Source organism: Pollicipes pollicipes, unplaced genomic scaffold (genome assembly GCF_011947565.3).
Source record: "Pollicipes pollicipes isolate AB1234 unplaced genomic scaffold, Ppol_2.1 Scaffold_4672;HRSCAF=5504_pilon_pilon_pilon, whole genome shotgun sequence".
Lineage (NCBI taxonomy): Eukaryota > Metazoa > Arthropoda > Thecostraca > Pollicipedomorpha > Pollicipedidae > Pollicipes > Pollicipes pollicipes.
The window spans coordinates 20268-48115 of NW_023596534.1; the positions used below are offsets into that span (position 1 = coordinate 20268).

The window sequence follows — 27848 nt, forward strand, 5'->3', positions numbered from 1 at the left end:
GGCGGCAGAAAGACCGTCTCCGCAAGTATTTTCTCAACTTCTCCACCGCTCAGACGCACGCGAGTACCTCCCGCTCCGTCACACTGTACTGTCGCTGTGCTGGGTTGAGACTGGAGGAGGCGAAGCTCACCACCCTCTTCCCCTCCGGATGCGGCTGGGACAGCGCTGCGCCAAGCCCGACGTCACTGGCGTCGGTAGTGACTCGGGTCGGCAGGGACGGGTCTTACATGGCGAGCACCTGGCTGGTCAAGATGTTTTGCCGTACTGCGCAGTTCGGACTGACCGATTCGAGGCCCCTTGTTGACACAGAATGCCCTGTTCGGAACTGCAAGCCCCTGAACCATACAGGAGCCCGGCCAATGTAAATCGTGGGCCTGCCCTTGTCCCTCCTTGGGAAATGGACCCACAGAGCTCAGACCAACATGGAGCTGGCTGTTCGTTGTTCGTGATCTCTGGCCGAAATAGAGGAGCAGTCAGTCTCACGAGTCCCTATCGGTGTAAGAGATCATTTTATTGACATTTGAGAATATGGCCCTCTTAATGTGACCTACAGACAGCCCTTCGGACCCCTTAGCTTTCCCATTGAGCTCTTGATCTTTGGTCTCGAGAGACCCTTTGGTCCCCTTTTCGGGCCCCCTCAACCACCGCTTCGACTCGGGGCCACTTGCCGCCACAGGACCCGTGTGAGACACTCCGAACATTGCAAATCGCAAACCCCGGCCTCGTTTCTGCCTGGGAAATGGGGCTCAAGGGCTCGGAAGAACATGGAGCCGACTTGTTGGTGTTCGTGGTCTCTGACCAACTAAGACATCCGCATTGTTTCAGTGATCTCTGAACCGGTGCAAGAGGACCTCTGACTGATATGTCAGGTTATCACCCTACGGCCGCGATTCTTTATGTGACCCACAGCCAGGCCTTTGGGCCCTTATGCCCTCCGGCCGGGCCTTTGATCATCGGTTCCGGGGTGCCGTCGGGCCCCTTTTCAGGTCTCATCGAATACTTCCCCTGGTCAGCTCGGGGCTTGCGCGGGCACAGGACCCTCTGTTAGGCGCCGTGGGCCCCTGGCAGATACAAGGCCCCTGGCAAGTGTAAATATCTGGCCGCGACTTTTTAACTGCTTGGGAAGTGAGCCCTCAGACCGTCACGGAACCAACTGTGTGGTACTGGTGGTAGCTGACCGGCATTTAAGCCTCTGTTGACTCAGGGGCTCTCCGATGAGCGCAAAGGGTCCCCTGACCGGTATTTGATTGTCAGCCTTTGCAGACCGGAGCCTCTAAATAAGACTCCGACCAGCCCTTTATGCCATTCCTACAATCGCGCCCTTGATCGTCGGAACGAGTGGGCCCTCCAGGCTTTTCGGACCTCCTCGAACACTGCCTCTAGCCAACTCTGGGTCCTTTGGCGACACCGGGGACCCTGCTAGATGCTGTGGGGCCTCGAGCAATGTCAATCGCTGACTCCTGCTTTGTCCGTGCTTAGGAAATGTGCCCTTAGGCCTATTCCGCCACGGAGCCGGCTGGGCGTTAGTGGTGGTGTCTGACCGAAACATAGGCCATTATTGACTCAGTGGGCCCATGATCAGCACTCAAGGCCCTCTGGCTGACATTGGAGTGCCCAGCCCTGCGGGCCGAAGCCCCCGCAATGGGACCTCCGGCCAGCCTCTCCAGTCTTTCGGGCCCTCAAATCGGGCCATTAATCGTAGGTTCCGAGGGGCCCGAAGGTCCCCTAGGAACCTCAGGGGGAGGGGGTACGTTCCCCCTGTGCCCCCTGGTTGCTCTACGGCAGACAAACGTTGGCGACTCAGACAGACGTCGATGACGCAAGCAGACAGACGTCGATGACGCGGGCTGACCCACGCCGAGGATGCAGGCAGACAATCACGTCAGTGGCCACTGCGAAGCTTGTTCCGACGATGCAGCCTACACTCCAGATGGTATCAACAAAAATACGTCTTGTTGAATAACAGCAAACTTCACCCAGCATATCCAGGATGACCCCCTAGAATGTTAGCGTGGGTGCATTTATGGCTTTGGCTTCGCTTTCAGGAGAAAAGCCTTGCCGTCGCCCGACCGTCTATTCAGCCGCAGCACTCCCGAACAGGCTAGCCAAAAACTGACCTACGGCCGTCGCGCTGCGCCCCAAGCCATGAATTGGTGCCAGCTTGAGAAACGTCTTACCAAAATTCTTCTATTTAGTAGCGTTATACGAATCAAGTGTTTCTCAAAACAAGAGCGTAAATGACGCACTTGATGCATTTAATCTGCCCTGTTGTCAGTCGCCGAGATCAGTGAGGACCTGGTGGTGCTTGGAACGAGGAGGGGACCTGGAAATACGGTGAAAGTGTGTCACGATAAGCACATTGGCTGCAGTGACTTTCTGCTGTCCGCAACAAAATAGACTAGCTTTCCTTGAGTACACACACGCTTAAAAATACTAATTCCATCCTTTTTTGAATTGGTGAATTTCTGGGAGCAAAGTCCATGCTAAGCAGTGTTTGCTGTGAGAGTCCTGATTCCCACCATCTTAACGTTCATTTCCAGGTCCACAGAAAAAATGGTGAAAAAATCAAACCAACACAATGCTTTCCATGGTCTTCCCTTCCCTCTTGGACTTAACCATGAGTGTGGATGTTGCCATAGATCACAGGCTGTCCCAGTCAAGGGTATGGGCACTTTTGTGGTGCATTTCCCAGGTACACAGTTTGTTGCTAATTTCTATACATGCTTACAATGGAGCTTATGGTATCTGATGATAATACCTTGCTATCCATGTTCAAGTTGCTGGATTTATATCTTACATTTGAGATAAAAGATCCCCTGAGTTAAAATAGGATTTCCTGCCCAATGTGATAGTAGAGAAAAGTAAGCATGCCAGATTTGAGATAAATGATATCCAAAGAAGTATAAACTTCCTCCATTTCTCCATGTTTACTGCATCAGGTTTCCTTGGTGAACTGTGGTCTATGAGCTGTGGCAACTGTCCTTTTCTTGTCTCAATCATGTTTACCGAAGTTTGTAATGGTTTGACAGACAACTTAGTAAGTCAATGTACCAAGCATGTGTCTGTGCATGTCTGCATTTGTCTGAGTCTGTCTGTGTCTGTGATTGCCTATTGCAGTCTGTAACATGCTGTCAAAACTGAACAGCAATCAAACCATAGCCATCCATTTGATCAGATCTAATGCATTAGGTCATGTCACTGTGGTAATTACAGCCTTGTTTTCTCATAATCATAAAAAGAGTGATATAATTTACTGGTAGGTGGTTATGCAGAAGTTTAAACTATGCACTTAGATTCTTTGAGCTTGTGGGCACAGTGTGCCCATTTACCACTACCTTATGATCATGAAATGTTTGGTAATTATGGGATATCTCATGATATCTGTGATCCAAAGGCAAAAGGGCCCGAGTGCTATGTTAACTAAGTTATAGGGCCTTTTTTGTGTAGGAGGATAGATATGTTCTGGTTGTGGACAATTCTGAAATATGTATGCCTTGAAATGTTTTCAGATCACATCAAACAATGAATGGTGAAGAACATCATGGATTTTGAACTTATGAAGTATGCATTCAAGAGCATTGGTTGTCTTCTGACATATTTCTTTTTCTCCATATCACTTACATTTTATCAGAAATCTCTTCTGCAGGTCAGTTGCTGGCATGACATGATATTCAGGCTTATGATCAGGCATGAATATTAAGTATCAAAATATGGTGTTATCATTTGTCAAAGTGTATGCCAACTTAATTGTGCAATAAGGCAATTGCAGATTGCACTCAAACTATATTATATGCTTTGAACAACAGTTATGTCACTGCTGAAACTTGAGCAATATAGTAACATGGGTTACCTTCTTGAATGAGATTTATGGTGCAACAATTATTCCTGCAATCTTTAGAGTAGAACACAGTCTTTTTGGTGTCAAAATATGCTATTGTTTTCAGCGGCGGATGAACAAGGTCTGCACTGTTTGCAAGCTAGTAGTTTTTTGAGGGTGACCACCTCAATGCCTTTCAACTGATAATGTTTCTTAAAAATCAAAACTTTCTTCAAGTGTATGCACAAAGTTTGATTTTAGGATTTTACTGGACAAACTCCCTTTAATGCAACAACTGTAATGTTGATTCAAATGTTAGGCATGTTGTGGATCAGATTGGGAAGAAAAACTGTTGCAGGATCAGTGTGTTGGTATGCATGTATTTTTGCTTGTGACTGCATGAAATGCATAAGTTCATGCCACTAACCAGTCAAAAAGCACAAGTTTTGAGACACTTATATATGATTTTTGTAGGCTGCATGCTACAAATGATAAACAAGTTACAAAATTAACCCTGTGTGTTGTATGACACTTCATACTGGTGTGACCTGCAACAGTGTGATGTGCACATGCCATTCTTCTGACAGGAGCTGCGCTTTCCGCTCTCGATCGTACTCGCCCACCTGACCGTCAAGTTTCTCCTGGCGGCCACCGTGCGCAACTATCTCGAGTGTACCTACAACACGCAGCGCACCACGCTCTCATGGCGACAGTTCTGGCGCAAGGTGTCGGCGCCGGGCGTGCTGAGCGCGCTGGATATTGGCCTCTCGCAGTGGAGCTTTGAGTTCATCACCGTGACGCTCTACACCATGACGAAGTCCACGTCCGTCATCTTTATTTACGTGTGCGCCCTCTTCCTACGCATCGAGCAGCTGGTGAGCACACTGCACTCCGGAGCGTTGGCGGGCCGCGAGCGTCTGAGCCTCGGGCGCTGTCGATGGGCCTTGGGCGCGTGCTGCAAGCTGTATGATGCGAAGGGGTGCTGATCGACTCCAGTTAGTTGTTTCCGTGGTCGCCAGCATGTAAACTGCGCTGTAACGAGCGCGCTCGGTTAGTTGGGGCAGGTGTGTCACGCCCCCAACTCAATGTTTTTATTTCCCATTCGCGCTACAGGACGTAGGGCCAGGTATTCGCGCCCAGGGCGGCAACACTTGTACAAATGCAATAAAACCTGTGACACATCCGCCGGGGGCATTGGCGCCTGTCTGCAAGTGCATGGACACAAGGGCGGCCAGTGTCCTGGCTAGGGGGGCATACGTTTGACAAGGGGCCCCTGATAGTGGCACGCCCTTTAAAAATTTGGCGGATATAGCCCTTTTTGAAGCATGCTTTTTCATTTTTATCTTCTCGTACTGGAATGGAAGCCAAAAGCTACCGCAACATCAATTCCGTCTTAAATTTATAGCCAATAAACGGAAGAAATCATGCGTTAATTTGCACTCGGTTGGGGAGGGGGCAATTTGACCCCCACGGAGGTTTTCCGAAATTGTTTCCGAACGGCGCGGCGTGGCCGCGCCAAATTCTGTGTAGCTGTAGACAACTGAATATTGGATCACTCGGTATCGAAACATTTATTTACATTTACATTTAGATATAACCTGTAAGGTCGCTGTCCTACGGCAGGTCAAAGTCAGGTCATGGATTCAGCGAAGACGATGTCTGGGGAATCGTTCAATATGATGCAACAGTGGAGTGTTAGACGACGCCATACATCTGGGAGAGTTTCTCAGGCAATACAATAATTGGATAAAAACATTTAGTTGACGTAGGGTCAGGTATAAAGATCAGACCAAGGCCAAAACTAACCTGTTTTATTGCTCTAGATCTTGCTGTACGGAGTATTTTCTGGTGCTCATTTCAAATTTTTCGTTAACAGGAACTGCAGTATACATCCCTCATGGACTTCTGAAGGGTCAGGATAGGTCACTGGCCTACAATTACCCGGATCAACATTTTGTTTTTAGGAACATTCTGCCGTGCGTAATCTTTGGTGCTTTTTCAAATGCCAAACTCAAAGAACTCTTGTGGGATTTGGGTCACCACGACATACGAAAAGTCAAAAAAGGTCGCTGACCTTAAATTGGCACCGATGACCTGTTAATTAAAGCAAATACCTAAGTTCGGGGACCCTTGGACACCAGTCTGGAATTCTCCCTCGTTTGACGTTATTTGATCCGGAGGTCATGCTCCTGGAACCTTAAATTTTGATATAAGCTAGTTCATATACAGGCCAACCAACGCGCCCTGTGGGTTTTGGCTTTCTAGCTCACTTAGTTTCTGAGATCTCAAGGAAGGCAAATTTACCCTCACCCGAACAGAGGGCATTAAACATGCCACCCGGGCACGTGCTAAACAGCTGCAGAAAATAAATCCCCGGTACTGTTCAATTTACAATTATCCGGGGGCTATTTTTAAACCAACAGAGCTCCGAAGTTTTGCCAGAATTTTTATCTGAGTTATACAGGAGTATTATGGCCCCCGCGAATATAGATAGTAGATGCAAGTGGGTCAGCAATTTGTGTAAACATGACCAAGCCATGCTTCTGTGGAAAGGTTCAACATTGTGTCAGAATCGACCGTGACGTAAATTTCGTAGCGTAGTGTAGAACATGCGCACTCGCGAATCATAGCAACAAAGGCCTCGACGCCAGGCGTTGCAGTCTTCGCAGGCCACGTGGCGTCACACCCACGGTTAATACCAAGCTAGGGTCAACGGACAAAAGTGATGACACATCTGAATGGGGTACGTTTAAACGCTTTAGGGGACAAAATCATACTTGTATAATCTAGTCCGGGCATATACTTCAACTGTGCCATTTTTAGGTTGATGATACGACCGGAGTGGCTTTACAGCGCTGCGAAGTGGGGCTAGGTTCTGATGGTGGGACGGAAACAGAAGCGGATGAATATCTACTTCTCGTATTGTTGTCACTGTTGACCTGTCCAAAATATAAGGTTAAGGATGAGCTGTAAAAAATGCTCACATACTTATCTTTGAACGGCGCGAACTAACTTTGAGGCTCTCCGTAAGCCTGCTTTTACGACGGTTGTTCTCGCGCGCACGGCGCCCGCAACCTGGCGTTACATACAGTGGCCAACGCTGTTCGGTTTTACGCAAGCTGCATACCGGCCGTCGTTGTCCGTGCTTCCGAGATGGCGGGTGCGCAGGTTTAAACCTTTTGATGTAATTTGTTTCCCCATGTCCCCCTGTGCCTCCCTGCCTGGACCACTGCATAGGCATGCTGTACGTGATTCCATTCGTCGCCGTCACGTGGTGTACTTGTGACGTGGTGTGCTTGTGACGTGGTGTGCTTGTGACGTGGCGTGCTTGTGACGTGGTGTGCTTGTGACGTGGCGTGCTTGTGACGTGGTGTGCTTGTGACGTGGTTTGCTTATGACGTGGTGTGTTTTCAGCAATGGTCTATGGCGCTGGTAGTGACGCTCATCTCGGGAGGCCTGGTGATCTTCACGTACGAGTCGACCACATTTCACCTGCTGGGCTTCCTGATGGCGCTGGCTGCCGCGCTGAGCAGGTGAGCAGCTGACCTGGGTGCACGCGCCTCCGCTGAGGCTCGCCGCAAGGCCAGACCATCCACAGGCCCCTGCCATGTGTCAGCCCCCATTGGCCGGCCGCCCGCCGTCAATTACCACAATTGCTATCAGGAGCCCTTCCCGGGGATGGTTCTTGATGAGCCCTTCCTAGCCCTGATCGACTACCAACCTGGCTTTGCAGCCTGCTCAGCCGATTGGGGGGGGGGGGAGGGGGGACACGAGCCGGCTGACCGTGTTGTGAAGGCGGCCTCTGCTGCTCCCTGACGGTACCATGCGGGGTCCTGCGAGCGACCTATAGGCGTCAATCAAACTACGTGACAACAGAATACCAGACGATGTGGAGTCTGGAGAGCAGCCATAAAAAGATCAAAAGCCATTAAACCTAGGTTGGGGCACTGGTCGTCCTTTCTTGGCAAGTCTGGACAGAAAAAGAGATGCTGCCTCGTGTACGTATTGTCCATAGTTTCAGCACACACTCATGCCGACTGAGCAACGCTGCAGGCGTCCTTACGTACGATGGGTGCGGTGAGACCCTCGTTGTCAGGCATGCACTGATTGAATATGCACTGTTTGTAAACTCGTGTAGTTGAAACGTAACAAAAGCACAAAATAGCCTAAGAAGCCGGCACGCTCCATAGTACCAGACATCCTCATCATTTACTACCAACCCCTCCCCGGTCACCCTTTCCTCGTCTCTCCACCGCGCCTCCGTCCTGTCCTCCGACCATAGCTTGGCAGCCGTCCGTCTCCGCCGTCTTGACGCCTCTTTAGCCCTTTGTCTTCCGACCGTAGCTCCACAGCCGTCCGTCCCCGCCGCCTTGACGCCTCGTTAACCCTTCTGTCTTCCGACCGCGGCTCCGCAGCCGTCCGTCTCCGCCGTCTTGGCGCCTCGCTAGCCCTCCTGTCTTCCGACCGTAGCTCCACAGCCGTCCATCTCCGCCGTCTTGACGCCTCGCTAGCCCTTCTGTCTTCCGACCGTGGCTCCGCAGCCGTCCGTCTCCGCCGTCTTGGCGTCTCGCTAGCCCTCCTGTCTTCCGACCGTAGCTCCACAGCCGTCCATCTCCGCCGTCTTGACGCCTCGCTAGCCCTTCTGTCTTCCGACCGTAGCTCCGCAGCCGTCCATCTCCGCCGTCTCGACGCCTCGCTAGCCCTTCTGTCTTCCGACCGTAGCTCCGCAGCCGTCCGTCTCCGTCGTCTTGGCGTCTCGCTAGCCCTCCCAATCTGTCCGCCGCCTGAGACTCCGCTTCTTCTCCCAACCTGCCGCAGCCTTGTTGCATCCGTCGTATCCCTCTAAGCTGCCGGCAAACTCCGGCCACCACTCTCCCTGTCTTCAATGGTCGGTTTAAATGCCACTTTTCTCAGTATTACGTTCAGGATGAACATGAGTGAGCTGTTCGTTCCGCATAAAGACCAGGCTGAGCCTAGTTTTTTGGGAACGAAAGAGCGATTTTGCAAATGTTTTGGTGCAGCATTCTCGATTTATGATTATGATATTGAAATAAAGAAGGTGCGCTTCAATCCACAACCACCTTGTAATCTGATCTCCTGTCATGCAGCGGCGTGAAACCGTCGCTGCGTCGTGAGTTACGGCATATGCATCCAATGTTCAAAGGAGTGGCCTGTCTCCCCTTACTTGGTCACCACTTGATACCTCCAGTGAGCCGGTTGGTAACGTTCCGCTCAGAATATGCAGGAGCTGTGAGGGACCTGGCTATTCCTGTGGCGTGCACGATGACTTGTAGCGAAGCGCCGCTATCGCCATTGCGTCTCTCATAGCTGCAACTTCCCGAGTGAAGCGGTAGGGTCTCCAGGGAGCGAGTAACGGACACGGTGCTGACCGCGCTGAGGACGGGACAAACTGGCCCTGAAAATTGTCGGCTGGTTTCCGATAGGCATCCAGGTATCAGCCGGCGCGGGAAAGCCATGTTAGGCGATGGCGAGTGTTCCGAATGGTGGCGTATTGTAATAAGGCGCGTAGGTGGAACGTAGTGGCGTGGTGTTGGATCTGATTTAATGCTTTTCGTATTCGAATCGTTTCTAAAATGCCAGCAGGGGCCAGAAATGTGTTAACACGCGCTCGGGTGGGGGTGGGGGTCAAATTGACCACCCTGAATGTTTTTTTTTTCCGGAACGATTTCCGAACGGCGCGGCGTAGTCGCGCCAAATTTTGCATAGGTGTAGACAATTGAATAGCGGATTGTTTGGCGTCAATTCAAATGTACCTTGTAAGGTCGCTGACCTGCGACAGGTCAGTCAGGCCATGGTTTCAGCGAAGTCGATTTCTAGGGAATCGTTCAATCTGATGCAACAACTGAGTGTTAGAAGGGTATCCAACCGGCCAACCAGGCGCGTGTTAATCGTGATAATGGCCTGACTGTGTCTTCGTTCTGTTTAATGTGTCCATATCGACTGAACCAGCTTTTTCTGGTGGCCGCCCACAGCCCAAACCGTCACACTTCAAAAGCTGGTCGTTACTGTCGCACACCCCAACAGAAAATGATGCTTAGGTTTACCGAGTAAAAGGAAACTACATGCCATCGTCATGAAGTGTGGCCACATCCGACTCCGCACAGCTGCCAGCCACACCCTTTTGTTCGGTGATGCGATGCGTCATCCTTCGCACACTGCTCGCCCCATCAGTTGGCCAGCGTATGGCCTGGAGCGCGCCTCCGTGTCCATGTGGTGTCGCTACCTTCATCCATTTTCTTTTCCGGAAACAGTTATATTTTTTAATGTTTGTCACAATTGATTTTGCGCCTCTAAATATTGTAGTTAGTGGCGCTTTCGTTCTGCTACAGCACCATTTTGCCATAAAATATTTTACGAGTTATGAATAGTGTGGTGGATTTCTTATCGTATTCATGGCGCTCAGGCGCTGGTAGAAATATGCTGTTTGATAATTTTGTACCGCTGCTGCCATAAGCAGTTGTCTCGGCGTGGAAAGCCGAGTATAACCGTTACCCCGCTATTTATGCGATGCTCGGACATCGCCACTGGTGCGCTTGGCTGCTCCCAACAGAGGTCACCGCACAGCGGAGCCGTGCGGCGCGCGGCTGGCATTACACCCGTGCCGGCAGTGGGCTGCGGTGGACGCTGTCACAGATTCTGATGCAAAAGAAGGAGCTGGGCCTCTCCAACCCCATCGACATGATCTACCACATTCAGCCGTGGATGATCGTCAGTTTGATGCCGTTTGCCGTCTTCTTTGAAGGTGAGCCATCTTGGCGAGCGCGGGCCTCCCTTCACGCGCCTATGACCAGCCTCCTGCGGGCCCTTCGACTGCCCGCGTCCTCCGTATAGCTAGCTGGTAGAACAGTGCTCGGTCACTACTGAAGTACGGCCTTTCCACGTTCCTTGTGCTCCCGGTGATGACATACCCGGCGGGTGGAGCCCAAGCCACCCGACGTATTGAGGCGTGGTACCATTGAAGCACGTCACGGCCGCCACGTTTTTCTCTTGTGTCGGGATGCATGGCCATGTAATGGGCGTTGAACACCGGGACTGCGGGCGTCACATACTGCGATTAGTGTGCTCGTCAGAACACACTGGCTAAAGTAACACGGGTTGGTAGTGTTATTGTGGGTGGAGCAGTGAAGTTTTCTTCCGCAGCTATGTCGATTTGTGACCACTGCACGTTTCGCCGCTTCGAATAGGCAGCCTTTACGAGACTGTGACACCGTGTGACTCGTCTGAGCTGTTGACGAATCTACGGTTCAGACGAACATCTGCACCTTTGTTGTGTTGATGCCGTTCGTACCACCCAGCCCCACCCAGAAGCGTTCCAAGCTCTGCGGCCGTACCGTGTCCTCCCCTGCCCTGCCCTGTCACCCTGCCCCAGCCCCAGCCCTGCCAAGCCCCAGCCCGCTGCTGCCACGGCCCCGGCCCCGACTCCAGGCGGAGCGCGGTCACTCCCCTCTGACGGGCCCGGCCGGCGTGGGCGCCAGGTGCGGCCGTGGCCACGTCGCGCGACCTGTTCCTCTACTCGGAGCCGCACCAGCTGGCCGACTCGGCCGGCCGCGTGCTGCTCGGCTGCGTGCTGGCCTTCATGATGGACCTCTCCGAGTTCCTGGCGCTGCGCGTCACCTCCAGCGTCACGCTCTGCGTGGCCAGCGTGTTCAAGGTACGTCACTCCGCCGACCTCTGCAGAGGTGTGCTGCGCGGGCGTGGTGCTGGAGACGGCGCACTCATTCGCTCTATGCGATGCTGACTACGTGATGGGAGTGTTGGAAGCTCGGGTTGGTGACGCGACGGGGGCTGTGCGTCTCGTCACTTAGAAACATGTGGAACTGGAGTTGGAACTGGAACTGGTAAACAAACATGAAATTTAACGTATTCTTATGCATTTTCCTAAAAGAACACGTTTTGGTCAGAGCGGCAATCATATTAGACGGCCCCTAAGACGGCTCAGACCAATATCTGCCTCTCATACGGCCGGTCAGTGATATCAGATACGTTAGTGGGGAATAAACGGATGGTCACTCGTAATGATCCATGCAGCTTTCGTAGTTGTTTACGTCAGCGCAGTTAAAAACAGGTACTGCATTGCTGATGAAGCCTACATTTGGGTAGTAGGGTAATAAAGCTTTATGTCTGAAGCCGATAGCTCAACAGACACCAGTATCCCCTTGAATACGCTCCACCCGGTCCCGGTGTCAAAGATGCAAACAAGAACCATCATAACACTATCAGCTTCTTTTCTATCGTGTTTAATGTTTTAATAACATTCGCGCCACCTCCTGCCACCACTGTGGCAATAAGCCGCCCCGCCCAATCTCGCGTGTCTGTCTGCGGTGGGTTCCGCGGTCTGCTCTCCGCGTGCCGCCACACGAGGTGCGCGCCCCGCCGCTGGCTGTCCTCCGAGTTGCAGGCTGGCGTGTGACAGTCCGCGGGCCGCCACAGGAGGTGTGTACCCTGCTGCTGGCCATCCTGGTGAACGGCGACGAGCTGAGCGGCCTGAAGGCGGTCGGCCTGGTCACGTGCGTGGGCGGGATCGCGCTGCACGCCGGCATCAAGGCGCGCCACCTGGCCACCGCCCGGCCGGCCGACGTTCGGCCGCGCCACCTTGGCACCGAGCTGCCGCTGCTCGGCGAACACGACGACGACGACGACGACGAGGACGTGCTCTTCGAGAACCGATAGCGACGCGAAGCGCCGGCGGGTCGTGACGTCACGAGTCGCTCTGACGTCACCGGCGGAGGGGTCTCTGTCTCCGCGAACGGCGGAGAGCCAGGGCTCGAGCGCCGCGGCTCAGGGGAGGCGGCGAGCGCTCGGCTCGGGATCTCAACACCAGCGAGCGCCGCTTTCGCGACAACGCTGGCCGGCTGGAGCTTGCGACGAAGGCGACGGGGTACCGGCGCGGCTCAGAGACAAAGGCGGCGGCGTGGCGCCGCCAGCAACCTGTGATAACTAGGTCGCCATCATTCCTTGGGTGTGAGATTGTTCCGTGGCGTGTGCGTGTGGGTGCGCGCCTTCCCGCCTTTGGTGTGATGTGGGATTCAGGTGTGGTGGTGTGACATTCAGCGTGGTGGAACGAGCTCCGCCGTCGGCGCCCGGCCCTCGGCGATCGCGCCGTTTTGGTGCCGGTGTTTTGGACCTGTTGTTAGGGGCTAGCGTTCTCAGGCGAGCTGGTTGCTGTTGGCGACACCCACGTTATCAGAGTTTATGTCGTTGGGAGGGTTAAAATACACCGATATGTTTGTTCTCAGCAGTCTGCTGGCCTCGCGACGTGCCATGGCACCTCAATCTTCCCTTCACGACCAGGTCCCGGAAGTAGAGAATATCGGGGCGAGGATCGCCCACTCGGCTGTCAGGGCTGCCGCCGCAGCATACCACCGCCCCAACCGTCAGCACACTAGCCGTAACACCCTCCGCGGTGCGGGACCCAGCTACTACTGCGGACGTCCCCAACCAGCTGAGTGCACGCAACCGTGCATGTCAAAGGCAACTGTTCGGCAAACCAACATTTCTGTTCCATGTGGTCGGGTCAGGGTCTCCAAAGGTTTCTTAGAAGTGCTCTCGTTCTGAAGAACATCCGCACGAAATGCAAGATGATTTGGGGGTAGAGCATTGGGGGGGGGGGGGGGAATTTAAATGCGTCGATCTTTCCACGCATCTACCTCGTCTATCTGAGCACATTGCTCACCCCTGGTACAGCATGCTCATCTGGCACCACTAATGTTTAGTGATATCATCCAATGGGACAGAACACAGATGCGTAAAGAGTCATTATAGCGCGTGCAAAAAACCTGTCATGGCGCTTTAAGCCGTGCGATCCCCTGACAGCTCGTTAGGACTAGCCCGGGAGTATCGGACCGTTGCCCTCGGCGGTCGCGAAGCTCGAGCATATATCGATATCACCGGGTGGCTCTCCCGCATTAATTATCAAATCTGAACAGAGTGCTCAGGGGCAAATAACACCCCATATTGAATATGACCGAATGGGGTGTGTGCTGACAAGGTGACAGTCGACAGGGCACGATGCTCGACATTGGCATGATTTGGCTCTCAGTCCGGTGTACTTGCCGAGAACGCGACAAATGTAATGTTTCAGCGGAGTGTTCGTGGCATAATACAACTGCACACACCAGTAGAGCTGCTTCTTCGTTTCCTTCACCAGTGGCGTATCGTTCACGAAAAACGGTGGCCCAGCCACTGTCCATCAGTAATGATTGCACACCACACGCCTGCGTAACGCACACTGCGGCCGGAGAGAGACGCGACACGAACAAGCACGACATCGACCAAACTACTGGAATGAAGTGCAGCGGCGTGGACGCGTGACGCGTGACGCGCCGCCGCACGCCGCCCGTCCGCTAAGCTCGGCAACCGATCGGGGCCGAACTCTACACCGCTCCCACAGCACGCGTGACCGGAGGTGACCGGTGCGTCGGTGGCCCCCAAGTTCAAGAGCGTGAACTAAAACACGCATCAGCGAGTCGGCCAGCAGCTAGTCAACTTGCACAGAGCGCACTAGGGAGCACAGAAATCCGCTTCGGAGTCTCACAAGGCAGAAATAGCGTGTCTTTCACGGCCGCCTTCGTGGCGGTCACTGCCTTCGCAGGCTCTTCTAACTGCCTCGCGAGGGCGGACGGTTCAACTGAACGACACCGCGACGGGAGAAACGCTAACAAGCTCAATGGGTGCTTGCCGCCCGTCCGCCACTGCTGGGACCAACAGACGCACGCACCCGACCGTCGAAAGCTGTCACTGAATCAAGCGGAATCTGCCAGCGAGAGCTGGTCATCACAGACAAGCGGCGCACACGCCGGCGTCTAATGTAGGAGGCGCGACTCCGACCAGTTTGGCGGGACTCACGCCATCATTGATCAACGCTTAACGCACTCCAGCTTGGCCAACAAAGGTATTTACATTTTGTTTGGGACCTGGCAATCCCAAACATCGAACTTGATGATACGCCGGTCAGTACCGAATGCGTTTAATAGACCGTCTAAACGTTTCTCGAGATAGACTTGAAAAAACCTTCAGTTTCTATCGGCCTCCAGAGAGCCAAGCCTAACCCAACAAGCGCGCCCATCACGAGCTCGACGCGCCCAGGGGCCCAGTCATGCGGGCCGGTGTCCCCCAGCTACCTGGGCCACGGTCTGGCAGGCAGCAGCGGCGGCGGTGGCGCGAGGGCAGCCTACGTCGGCCGGGCGGCGGCTCCGCGCCATCACGGCTCGGCGTGCCCCACCAGCTGGCGGCGCGCGCGTGCTCGGACCAAGTGGCGCGGACCCCTGCGGCCGTGGTGTCGGCCGCGGACCCGCCCGGGCCGCGGCGACCGCCCGATGTCACACAGAGACTGCTCAGCGGCCGTGGCAGCCGTCGTCAACCCATACGGCAACGAGGACCAGCCCAGCGGCGTGAAGCGAGCGCAACCACTGCAACATTGACCGTAGCCGCCGCAACACCGGCACCGCACCGCGCCCCGTCCGGCTCTGTCCGTAGCCGCGGACCTAGCACAGTCCGCCAGCGTACTCATCATCTTCGTCGTCGTGCTGAACGACGTCCGCGGCGGCACCCGTCGCTCCCTGTGGGCAGACGGGTGCGGGCGGGGGGAGGGGTCAGGTCGGGCCGACACAGCTGCGACCAGCGTAACGAGCTCTGGCTCACGCGGCCGCACAAGTGCCCACCTGCCCATCAGCGGACGATGTGTGACACCGCTGAGGCCCGATAACTGCCAGCTATTTCGTTTCCAACAACTGCGATCCCCCTTGCCTGAAATAACGTGCTCTGGAAGAGAGAGATGACTGGGGATGTCCTGCGAGGAGCAGACACAGGCACAGCGGCGCACAGCTCCTCGTGTGGCGCAGAACGCGTGCCGTCGGCCGGCCGGTCTGGTCCACAGCCGGCCGTAGGAAACGCGCTCTCCGCGGGCAATGGCAGGTGGCTGGAGATCGTCTGGGCTGTCTAAGCGTCTAAGCAAACACCAGGGCCGCGTTCCCCATTACCAACGGCTGCCCACACGTTGCAACCTATGACGTCAGAGGTAGGTGCGTCACAACATCTCATGCGGTTTGGAGGTTAGTCGCTTATGTATGATGTAAGTACTTCAGACATCATTAGTAGCAACTCAAGTAGGTACTTTGCCATGAGGAACGCGGCCCAGCTGATTTGCAGTCCGACACAGCGACAGTGCCGGAGTCCAGCCACAGCACCGGAGTCCAAAGGCAGCGCCGGAGTCCAGCGACAGCGCCGGAGTCCAGCGACGGCGCCGGAGTCCAGAGACAGTGCCGGAGTCAAGCGACGGCGCCGGAGTCCAGCGACGGCGCCGGAGTCCAGCGACAGTGCCGGAGTCTAGCAACAGCGCCGGAGTCCAGCGACAGCGCGGGAGTCCAGCGACAGCGCGGGAATCCAGCGGCAGCGCGGGAGTCCGCGACAGCGCGGGAGTCCAGCGACGGCGCCGGAGTCTAGCAACAGCGCCAGAGTCCAGCGACAGCGCCGGAGTCCGGCGGCAGCGCCGGAGTCCAGCGACCGCGCCGGAGTCCAGCGACGGCGTCGGAGCCGCAGCGCCACCTCACCTGCGACACGGAGACGCTCTGTTGGAAGTTGGCCGCCAGAGCATCTGTCGACTGCGCCTCCGCCGTCGGTGACTTCTCCTGCGGGTTTGCCTGCGGACAAACGTAACAATGTCGCAGGCATCAGAGGCACAACCCGGCAACCAGGTCATGCCCTGTTCCGCCCTCCCCCCGGATGGCCAAAGTCGGGCAAAACGTGGCGTTTTCGGACGATAACAATGCCGTTCTGAAAGCGCCCTTGGCAGTCATGGCGGCAAACAGAGGTGACGGAAGTTCTCCAAGTGTGCGTGCGTGCGTGCGTGCGTGCGTGCGTGCGTGCGTGCGTGCGTGCGTGCGTGCGTGCGTGTGTGTGGGTGGGTGGGGTGGGGGGGGGGGGGTGGGGGTCAGTACAGCCATCTTTGGTTATTCCTGTCCAGTCAACATTCAGACAGACAATGCTAAATCTTCAGAGAGTGGGGCGGAGAGGAGGCGTCTACCCCCGGCCCGACGGTTGCTTCGCCCTTTGCAGCATGACACCATTTTAGCATGAGGACGACGTGTCAGGTGCAAGCAAATATATAGGGCAGGCAAAGGACGCGATGGGTGAAGGAAACGCCGGGAAAGGCCAGACCACCTTAAATAAATACGCAGCTCCATGGACGCGTCCATCGCCGCAATATTCCAGTCAGAAAGCCATCTGGGAACCCTACCGTGACTTCGGGCAGCTTCAGGCTGGCGGCCAGCTTGGCGTAGTCGATGTCCATGTGTTTGATGAACGACGAGCCGAGGGCGCGGCGCGCCAACTCCGGATCCTCTTCCTCATAGCCCTCCAGCAGCTGGGATAGCGTGCCCACCTGAGGTCGGGAGTCGTAGGGTCAGATGGTGAGCTAAGCTGAGGGAGGGTGGCCACCTGCGGTCAAGAGTCACAGGGTCAGAGGGTGAGCTCAGCTGAGAGAGTTCTCCATCACCCGCGACTCCGGTCAGGAGTGAAGGGGTCAGAGGGTCAGCTCAGGTGGGAGAGGATGGTTACCTGTGGTCACGAGTCACGGGGTCAGAGGGTCAGCTCAGCTGAGAGAGGGTGATCACCTGTGGTCACGAGTCACTGGGTCAGAGGGTCAGCTCAGGTGGGAGAGGGTGGTCACCTGCGGTACGAGTCACAGGGTCAGACGGTCAGCTCAGGTGGGAGAGGGTGGTTACCTGCGGTCAGGAGTCGTGGGGTCAGAGGGTCAGCTCAGCTGAGAGAGGGTGGTTACCTGCGGTCACGAGTCATGGGGCCAGAGGGTCAGCTCAGCTGAGAGAGGGTGGTCACCTGTGGTCACGAGTCACGGGGTCAGAGGGTCAGCTCAGGTGGGAGAGGGTGGTCACCTGCGGTACGAGTCACAGGGTCAGAGGGTCAGCTCAGGTGGGAGAGGGTGGTCACCTGCGGTACGAGTCACAGGGTCAGAGGGTCAGCTCAGGTGGGAGAGGGTGGTTACCTGCGGTCAGGAGTCGTGGGGTCAGAGGGTCAGCTCAGCTGAGAGAGGGTGGTCACCTGCGGTCAGGAGTCGTGGGGTCAGAGGGTCAGCTCAGCTGAGAGAGGGTCGTCACCTGTGGTCACGAGTCACGGGGTCAGAGGGTCAGCTCAGGTGGGAGAGGGTGGTCACCTGCGGTACGAGTCACAGGGTCAGAGGGTCAGCTCAGGTGGGAGAGGGTGGTTACCTGCGGTCAGGAGTCGTGGGGTCAGAGGGTCAGCTCAGCTGAGAGAGGGTGGTTACCTGCGGTCAGGAGTCGTGGGGTCAGAGGGTCAGCTCAGCTGAGAGAGGGTCGTCACCTGTGGTCACGAGTCACGGGGTCAGAGGGTCAACTCAGGTGGGAGAGGGTGGTCACCTGCGGTACGAGTCACAGGGTCAGAGGGTCAGCTCAGGTGGGAGAGGGTGGTTACCTGCGGTCAGGAGTCGTGGGGTCAGAGGGTCAGCTCAGCTGAGAGAGGGTGGTTACCTGCGGTCACGAGTCATGGGGTCAGAGGGTCAGCTCAGGTGGGAGAGGGTGGTTACGTGCGGTACGAGTCACAGGGTCAGAGGGTCAGCTCAGGCGGGAGAGGGTGGGTACCTGCAATCCGAGATAATGGGCAGGCATCACAGCTGGGACAGAATGTCCATCTGCTATCAACTGGTTATGTGGCCAGGGACGACAGCCAGTTGTGACAGGGTGATATCTGCGGTCAGCCCAACCAGCGCCCAGTGAAGACATCTGGCGGCAGGAGGGACGGCGGACGAGTCCGCTCCCAATGGGCTGCTACGAAGCACTGGCGGGGCGTCAGCGTGTTGACTAATCATAGCTTTCCTTACATACAAGATAGGATCCCATACAGCAGAGCTAAAACACGATACCATTGCAGGCCTTGGGACATCACGAAAACTGCCAAGAACAAATGGAGCTCGCGTTAACGAATTAATTAACCAATAAATGCCAAAAAGGCCAATTGCCGGCGGCAGGGCGGCACCGCCGTGGACTCGCCTCCTCGGCCTCGCAGTAGTTGCCCCACTCGTCGAAGGCCTTCCTGGCGGCGACCACATCATCCCTGGCGAGGTGAAGCAGCACCAGCACCACCGTCAGGCGGCCCAGCTGCGCGGCGTCCTCGAGCTCCTGAGGGCCGGCGGCACGGGGTCAGCGGCCGGCCACAACCACGCGGGGTACGGGGCAGAGAAGCAGTCCCATGTCAGGAGGCTGCGTCAGGCGGCCCTAGCGACCGATCAGAGTCCAAGCCAATCTCTGGTGTCGGCGGCATAACTTGACGGAAAGCTGTTGATAAACATCGGCACTTCGTACGGACTACCTGGGAACGGCACGGCAGAATGATTGCGATGGAAGAAGCGAGCGCAATGAAAAAGGAATGACGAAGGTGACACGGCCTTTTCACAGCCCTTCCCTTCCCCATCCTCGCCTGCCGGTATCCTGGCTCATATGCTGGCCCCCACCTCACCTGTTGGTACCCACCTCACCTGCCAGTCCCCACCTCATCTGTCGGTACCCTACCTCGCATGCCGGCCCCCACCCCACCTGTTGGTACCCCATCTCACCTGCCGGTCCCCACCTCACCTGCTGGTAACCCGCCTCATCTGCCGGCCCCCTCCTCACCTGTTGGTACTCCGCCTCACCTACCGGCCCCCTCACCTGTTGGCACCCCACCTCACATACTGGCCCTCACCTCACCTGTTGGCACCCCACCACACATACTGGCCCCCACCTCACCTGTTGGTACCCCACCACACATACTGGCCCCCACCTCACCTGTTGGTACCCCGCCTCACATACTGGCCCCCACCTCACCTGTTGATACTCTGCCTCGCCTGCCAGCCCCCCCCCCCCCTCACCTGTTGGTACCCCATCTCCCTGCGGACGGACACCACGGCCTCATCGTAGCGACCCAGGCGCACCATCAGCCGGGATGTCTTCGAGGTGTAGTTGGCTGGCGACAAGAGCAATGTGATCGTGTCTAGCCCGTTCTGTCGGTTAAACTGCGCGCCCACGCGCTGTCGAACAGATTTCCGTCACGTCTACTACAACCTCCTTCGCTTCGTGGGAACACCAGCGGGAAGAAACAGAGAGTGTTGGAAGATGTCACGACGTAAGTGCTACGGCAAAAACTCCTGCCGACAGATGCGTTACGTTAGTTATGCTCACTATTACATCTAATGCACGAGCTTGTGCAGCCTGTACTTGTACGCGACATTACCTCCACTGCAAAGACACACATGACGTGAGTGTCACACCACAGCACTTCTACTGTGAAAAACTATACCCGGCATTACTGACACAGCAAATACTTGTCCGGTCTTTGCTTATACGCGACATTACTCTTACTGCAACGAGCTATAGCAGATGACATCAGTGCTACACAATAAAACTTTAAGTCATAAAATATGTTATTTAAACAAGCATATGTCCGTCTGTCTACTGTAAAAAAACCATGTAGTCTCGACTTGTCAGCGATTTTACTTCTTCTTTGGAGCATAGTTATGTGAAATTTGTGCAAAAATGTGGTAAATACAACATAAGATGACATAATAAGCAACAGCTTTTCGATTAGCGCAACGAACGTTTATCTGTATAACTAAATGGCTTTTCGTATTGGCAAAACATACATTTTAGTTGTAGTATTGTCCAGTTCAGGTTCCTTCCTAAGCTGTGAACTGTTCCTACACCGCTGTTGGGTGTCCACGCATGCTGTGTTCCACGGCGAGCATCAGTAGAAGAAGTAGTGCTACGCATACCCTTAATATGATACGTGTTTTTGCAGAAAACGTAATGACGATGATAGATTTTCACGCACACGTTCTGTCGCGTAGCAATTATATTGCATTTAAGTCTTTGCAGTAAAGGTAACGACAAACACACGTCTGTGGAGCATATCTTTTGTCGTGTGGTACTCAAACCGTGTGGACGTCTTTACGGTAGAATAAATGCCGTAAATAAGCAATGGTTGTGCAAGTCCTTGCAGTGGGTATAATGATGGGTATGAGCATTGGAAGTATAAGTGTCGTCGCATAGCATTGATCTTGCGTACAAGTTTCTGCAGTAAAAATAATGTCATGCATAATTTCTGAATGTATAAGCGTTCGCAGTAGAAAAAAATGACGAGTATACATTTGTCCGGCGTAAGTTTTGTCGCATAGCAATAATGTTGTGTATCAATATTGGCCGTGAAAGTAATGCTAATGTCGCAGTAGCAGTTTCTGTTGTGGCACTTATGTTATGGAACCGCATTATAAGTCGCATATAGTAGGATAATATTGCACACGAGGACATGCAGAAAAAAACAATCCGCTGACCAAAGCCACCCGGCATCGTATCAGTGAGGTAAAGCCATGAACGCCGGGTTATATCAACCAGTGCACCCAATCGGAAGGGTCAGGGCGACCACAGGACACTTCTGAATGGCGATGGTGTAGCAACATCACACCATGCCAAGGGGGCACTGACCTGCTGTACATCACAGGCGGGAAAGGAGGGTGCACCGACACCACTGCCGGGAAAAATGGCTTCACCGGCGGAACCATCCAATGAAAGGATAATTAGGACTAGTGGCATAACGTCACTGGAGGGCAGTTAGACTCAGTGGAACGGCACAGCCAGGGGAACACAGTTGGGTTCCCAGCATTGCACCGTCAGGGGGGGGGGGAGAGTTTGGCCTACCAGCGAAACAGGGAAGGACAGTTGGACCCATCCGCCCAACATGGCCGAGAAGGATAGACCCTGGCGCTACCTTGCTGCGCAAAGAACAGTTGGACGCACCATCGCTGCACCATCCGGGAGGGGGGGGGGGGGGGGGGGGGGACAGTCGAACCCACCGGCGGTGCGCGGCCGGTCCTCCAGCATGACCACATCGGTGGCGCGCTGGTACAGCGGCACAGCATCGGCCGGCCTCGACGTCTCCAGAATCTTGGCCGACTTCTCCAGACATTGCGCCGCCGACTCCGGACTGCCGTGTTGCTGGAACGGCGCTCGCCGTCAGCGCGCGCGGGACTGCGGCCGCGCAGCTCAGACACGTCCGAACGGGTCACGTGAGGAGGCTGCGCGGCTCAGACACGTCCGGACGGGTCACGTGAGGAGGCTGCGCGGCTCAGACACGTCCGCACGGGTAACGTGAGGAGGCTGCGCAGCTCAGACAAGTCCGAACGGGTCACGTGAGGAGGCCGCGCGGCTCAGACACGTCCGGACGGGTAACGTAAGGAGGCCGCGCGGACACAATCAGCGAATCCGCATCGATGTCACCCAGCCCAGCACGGAGGCGGCGTCCTCTGAGTGCATAGCATACTCCCGACCGTCTGAATATGTGTGCTCAGGACGGCCGGCGCAGACCGCAGGCTCGCATCTCACCGCACCCGAACTCCGCACCGCCAACCGGAACACCGCACCAGAACCCAGCATCGCCCACCGGAACACCGCACCCGAACCCAGCACCGCCCACCGGAACACCGCACCCGAACCCAGCACCGCCCATCGGAAAACCGCACCCAAAACCTGCACCGCCAACCGGATCACCGCACCAGAACCAACCACCGCCCACCCGAACACCGCACCCGAACCCAGCATCGCCCATCGGAACACCGCGCCCAAAACCTGCACCGCCAACCGGATCACCGCACCAGAACCTAGCACCGCCCACCGGAACACCGCACCCGAACCCAGCACCGCCCACCGGAACACCGCACCCGAACCCAGCACCGCCCAATGGATCGTGTGCACCTCACCGCGTGGTCGCGTTTCCCACCTGGAAGAGTTTGGCGGCGCGCTCGCAGAGCGTGATGACGGTGGGCAGGTCGGCCAGCTCCTTGCTCATCAGCACGCCCTGCTCGTAGCACTTGGCCGCAGCGAACAGCGACCCGTTCTGCTCGTGGCAGTTGGCGGCCTTTGCGAGGCAGTCGCGGCACTCGGCGTGGGCGCGCACCGTCTTGTAGCAGGTGGCTGCCGCGGGCAACAGGTCAGACCCACGTGACGCCGCCGCCCAGGTGCCAACCGGCCAGCTGACGGCGCGTCAGCTCGGGACGCCCCACTCTCGGGCATCCAGTCGGAGACACACACCGGCTGCAGATTCATAGTGATGGCTACATGTTTTGTAACTGCCCACGATGAGCGTGCCATTTTAAGTAGTACACCGTCTGGTGCAAAGGGGCGCTGCACTAAGCACAGCGCCCAACAGTCCAGTCATCAGCCGGGCGGAGCCGACAGCAGCACAGCAGCAGATCTAAGCGCATGTATTCAAGAAACAAGTCAGGAGCGGCGTCATTAGCTGGTGCTTGGAGCTATTAACGTACGTCGCGCTTACATATGTACGTCGGGTGGTGATCAATGAAAACAGTCTGACGCAATATAGGTAAGTCAGCGGGCATCGGAGTTGTTCGCAGTACGAGGCCACCTTCACTGGGTGGAATGCCGCACTTCAAGCCAGTGATCAGCACGACTAAACATCGCGAATTTGACAGGGCCAGAGCCTTTCCAAGGAGCCTTTCCCAGGAATACGACCTGGTGGTAACTGATCAACTTATCAGTAAAACGACATCCAGGCTCTTGAACAAAATCAGATGCATGGCTATGCTTTCACATTCCGTTCACCATTCGCGCACATCATTATGGGTTTTTGTGCATGATTGGGTAAACCCATGAGTAACAATGTGACACATTGATCGGCGATATAGCTCTCGCACAGAGCTCCGAAGTAATGGGTCTTTTTAAAGCATGCACTTCACATGATGCATGGCCAAGCAGGCACCTACTGATGATGATGATGATGATGGTGATAATGATAAAGGCTTGTTGACCACCTAGGTCATGTGGCACCTGCAGGTGTCTATTGACACTGGAAAAAGATTGTCAAGAGGTGGTTGAAACTCAAGATGTTTGTCAATTTCCATACCATTTTGAATGGTGCAACTTTCAGTGATGGCAGCAGACTCTAATTCAACATACACATGAACAGATGATGCAACAAAGCCTTCATCACAAAAGAAGCAATCCAAAATCAACAGATTGAGCTGTGAGCTGTCACAATGGCAGGACAGCTTAGTGTGATCTGCACATGGCAGCAATGCAAAGGATATGCACAACAGATACTTGGTTTATGGTTGTCATGCTTCTCTATTCAATTCTGTGTCAGATGACTGCATTGCACACAGCTATTCATATTTCATGACTGGAGTTGAGGCATAAATAAAACTGCCTAACAAATTAGTCACATATATGTGGAACAGCAGGTAGAGCCAGCCAATGATGGCTGAGGAGTTCACAAACTCACAATAAATATCAGGTTTGGAAACAATGGCAGCAGGGCCAATAACATACTAGAGCGAGTCCTGTTTTGTTTTTGTTATCTGGTTTTGACAGATTGTCTGCAATGGAAGACCCATCTAAATATGCAAAATCAAATTATTAGGAAAGGTTGCAAATCAGACAACATATGGTCATGCACATGTTTCTTAGTCAACAACTAGTGTAAGCAGGTAGGTAAGTTCACAGATGTTTTTGTGTGGAACATATAATATATACTCACCTGCTTTGTTGTATTCATCTGCAGCTGAGTCTAGATCTGGCTTCCATTTAAAAAATGATGTTTTCAGGCTGAAAACAAAGCATATGCATTACAAAACAAGCACAACCTACACATTAAGATGAAATAAATAATATGCACAGTAAAAAGTTCCTAAGCTGTGACATGAATAAATACACCACAATGCTAATGGTAGAACAAATAAAGGTTTATTGAAAATACTTTGAATAAGCAACTGCTATATACATACACTCATCAAATGTTATTGTGTGATGCAAGTTATAGCCATGATGTGTGACTAATAGACATTCAAGCAAACACACCCCTCACATTACAGTTATCAATGAAACACATCTAGTAACCCTGGATGTGCTTTACATTATTAGCTAGACTGCTTACTATTTTTCAGCTTCCTTTATGTGTGCCAAGGCTTCTTCTTTCTTACTTGACATGATTCAATGCTGGAAAGGACCAAAAAAATTAGCTGACTCAACAGCACATTCCAATGGCCAAGGAGAGCAGCCAAGCTCTTCCAATATGACATCATTTTGACAACACCCCATCAATGCTGCAGCACAAGGTTCAGCATGCACAAGGGTTTTCATAGTATAGAGAGCACAGTACATGGAAATGCTCAAGAAAGCAGAATAAAGTTCAAATAAACATGCTTAACTAACAGTCATGCAGTTCATTATTGTGCCAGTATTGGTAACAGGTATGTAACAGGAGAAGTAATACTATATGATAGCAATATTGCTTTAAGAAGCACAAACACACCTAATTAGAATGCTAGCAATACTGATGCAACATTACATGAGCTGTTTGAAAACACCACAATGTGTGTGGGCTTGAGGCTGTTCTGCTCATGTTAAATGTAACTGCAGTCATGCTTGAGGGCTCCAAAAACACATCACATCCATTTGATTAGGATGTACTAGGGCCACGCAACATTTGCCCATAATGATTATGAAGCACCTAATGTTTTAACAGAAGCAAGCTATGGCTGCCTGTGAATGTTCAGTACTATCAACCATCCATATCAATCAGCATAGTTATTGAGCTCACCTTCAGTTTACCAAATAAATATTCACAGCTGCCAAATAGGTATCACCTTCATGCAACACCCACTAAATGAAGCTGGATCCTCAAACACCATTACTTCAATCATAGTGCAAATGAAAATAAGGATCATTGTGGTTTCAGACCTCACTGACTGCCCAGGCACCTTTGAGCCATCCTACAAAAATAATATGCTGTGCCACATGCCTACATGTCTTAAAGCCCTGAACCTTGAGTTCAAATGTGCAAAACTCAAGCCAGGATGCATCCCACTGATTTTTTTTTTTTTGGTTACCTCAGCACAAGAAATTGGCATTACATTTCTGTAAAATCTCATTCTCAGCATAATAATTGCTTGAAAAATCGGCTTTCTATGCACTAAAATTGGCAGAACTGTGCATCAAATGCAAGCAAATAAAGGTGTGTGTATACACCTTGCTGTGACATCTCTGCTATGCCCATTCAACATCTTGATGTCTCTGCTGTACCATACATGTTCAGAATAACCTGTCCTCGCAGTCTAAATAATTTTGAGAGTGGGTACCTTTAATTTATATGTCATGCAACAAATATAGCTCAGTGTCATAGCACTGTAGGGATGGAGGCATTGAAGCTTGAAGCGCCATGTGCTGCTCATGCTCAACTAGCCAAGCAAGCTATACTTGTCATTTTATATGGCCATTGGCCACTCCTTCATGTTCCCAAGGATAGCTGCCCAGATCCAAGAGTTTTGATGTTCCTTCAATATAATAAGGTGAAGAAACAAGCTCGATGCCATGCACTTCGTTTATTTAGGGAGATGCATCTTTCACCGAGCGGGAAACTACTGACAAATATTCACCTTGCACGTTACATCTCACCCAAAAATTCCAGCAAACCCCATTCAATGCAAACTTACAAGTCAAAACGCTCTCGATGAGAAGCTAGCTGATCCCTAACCGAAACGCAATGCGCTCATGGGTCTGACAGACAGGTCCCGCAATTAACCTGCCTCGCCTAAGACTCAGTTTTATTGATCAAGTGCTGACAGCTGGCCTGACTGTGGGCGATCTGATGCCATTCTGCCGTATTTTGTCGAGTATGCGCAGTTTTGAAAAGCATACAATACTGCTACCAGACCGAAGATTTGGGGCACATGATATGGCTGCATACATAAAATATGCGAAGAGCGACTGAAGAGAGGCACAGGGACGCCAGACGACAATGCGTTGGCAAAAGGCGATAAAAACGGGTAAACGCGTCGACATATCTCCCTTCTGCCGTCTCATCATATACAGCATGCTCTTCCCGTGACGGTGTGACGTCCACGAAGTTGTCAGTTTATGTATCGATTTTTTCAGGTTGTTAGTTCTGATCACGATGCAAACGCGCTACTCAACCTGACTTCTTTTTTCATTTTCACGTGACCTTCAAGGCAACATTTAAAATCAAACAACAGGGAGCTCCATATCATCCAAAAGTTATCGGCTGATTTCGCAGTTTTGGGGATCAGAATTACGTTCAGCACACAAACTCGGCCGCTCTTTGACATCAACTGCAAGGCAAATGACGTGTAACTCCACATCGCGCGAAGTTACCGACCGATTTCGCATTTTCAGGCATCAGAATATTTATTAGAGTATAAACTAGCGTCCGTCATAAATGCTCGAACTCTCAAGGTGAATCTTCAAGGTGGGAATCTGCATGCACATACCGCGAATTGCTTGCATTGGCCCTGTGCCTTCGGCGACATTACTGATCATCTTCCCACGGGCACACGAGCATAGCTAAGGTAGTACTGCCTTTATTCAGTGCACATGTAACAATGTCTCATTAACAGATACGAAAAAACAATGACCCTCGTTGGCAGTCGTTCTGGGTTGGCTTGTGGAATGGTGTAGCGCGCGCGATCACACGACCGGCGGAACCCCGACGAACAGCGGTGACCCAGTGGCCAGAGATCCCCGGGGAAGTAACAACAAGCCGACGCCAGGGCAGATCAGGTGATCTTCACCTGACCCCTCTCATGATGAAATCACATTGATTGCTTGGACCGACCACGAAGACCAAAATTTAGTCTCATAACAGACCTCCACTGCGATCAGATTGAGCTCCTACGTCTCCTTCAGAGATCAACGCGTCTGGTTGATAGTCCCTCGATGTAAGACAGAGGGGCAGAGTTGGGGTTCCACCAATATGATAATCCCACACAACGGCAGTCATGGATGGCTCATCGCATACAACATCTGCACAACATGAACGCGCTTGGTCCCAAGCCACTCCAACCCAAAATAGACACAATTTCAAGAGATTCGTACGCAGCAGCACAAACGAGAACTGGTACAAAATAACAAAGGCAAAACATTTGTGTAGCACAAAAGTTGACATTATGAATGCAAACGCACGATAATATAACTATAGC

At 53.4% G+C, this 27848-nt stretch overlaps 2 protein-coding genes across 2 annotated transcripts; one reads left to right on the forward strand and one right to left on the reverse strand.

Annotated features, from left to right (window-relative positions):
- The first annotated feature begins 2277 nt into the window (after nucleotides 1-2277).
- On the forward strand, nucleotides 2278-14288 carry LOC119097891 (solute carrier family 35 member C2). The gene is made up of 8 exons (XM_037220841.1): nucleotides 2278-2334; nucleotides 3510-3646; nucleotides 4405-4692; nucleotides 7232-7350; nucleotides 10447-10580; nucleotides 11314-11489; nucleotides 12269-12394; nucleotides 14271-14288. The coding sequence occupies exons 2-8, from the start codon at nucleotides 3527-3529 to the stop codon at nucleotides 14286-14288; spliced, it is 981 nt and encodes a 326-aa protein (XP_037076736.1). The 5' UTR covers nucleotides 2278-2334; nucleotides 3510-3526.
- Nucleotides 14289-15096: 808 nt separating this feature from the next.
- Nucleotides 15097-26467, reverse strand: LOC119097890 (gamma-soluble NSF attachment protein). Its single transcript, XM_037220840.1, has 10 exons — nucleotides 26346-26467; nucleotides 24788-24849; nucleotides 24392-24459; nucleotides 22616-22809; nucleotides 21693-21834; nucleotides 19716-19810; nucleotides 18859-18987; nucleotides 17073-17216; nucleotides 16387-16476; nucleotides 15097-15396 (listed from the first exon to the last, which is right to left on the reverse strand). The coding sequence occupies exons 2-10, from the start codon at nucleotides 24838-24840 to the stop codon at nucleotides 15322-15324; spliced, it is 990 nt and encodes a 329-aa protein (XP_037076735.1). The 5' UTR covers nucleotides 24841-24849; nucleotides 26346-26467; the 3' UTR covers nucleotides 15097-15321.
- Between the last annotated feature and the right edge of the window lie 1381 nt (nucleotides 26468-27848).

Coding starts and splice junctions, on each gene's coding strand:
- LOC119097890 (XM_037220840.1), bottom strand. CDS start 24,840: ATGTCAAGTAAGAAAGAAGAAGCCTTGGCACACATAAAGGAAGCTGAA. Junction 24,460..24,787: donor ATAAAGGAAGCTGAAAAATA/GTAAGCAGTCTA, acceptor CTTTGTTTTCAG/CCTGAAAACATCATTTTTTA. Junction 19,811..21,692: donor GGACCGGCCGCGCACCGCCG/GTGGGTTCGACT, acceptor TCTTGTCGCCAG/CCAACTACACCTCGAAGACA.
- LOC119097891 (XM_037220841.1), top strand. CDS start 3,527: ATGGTGAAGAACATCATGGATTTTGAACTTATGAAGTATGCATTCAAG. Junction 3,647..4,404: donor ATCAGAAATCTCTTCTGCAG/GTCAGTTGCTGG, acceptor TTCTTCTGACAG/GAGCTGCGCTTTCCGCTCTC. Junction 11,490..12,268: donor GCGTGGCCAGCGTGTTCAAG/GTACGTCACTCC, acceptor GGGCCGCCACAG/GAGGTGTGTACCCTGCTGCT.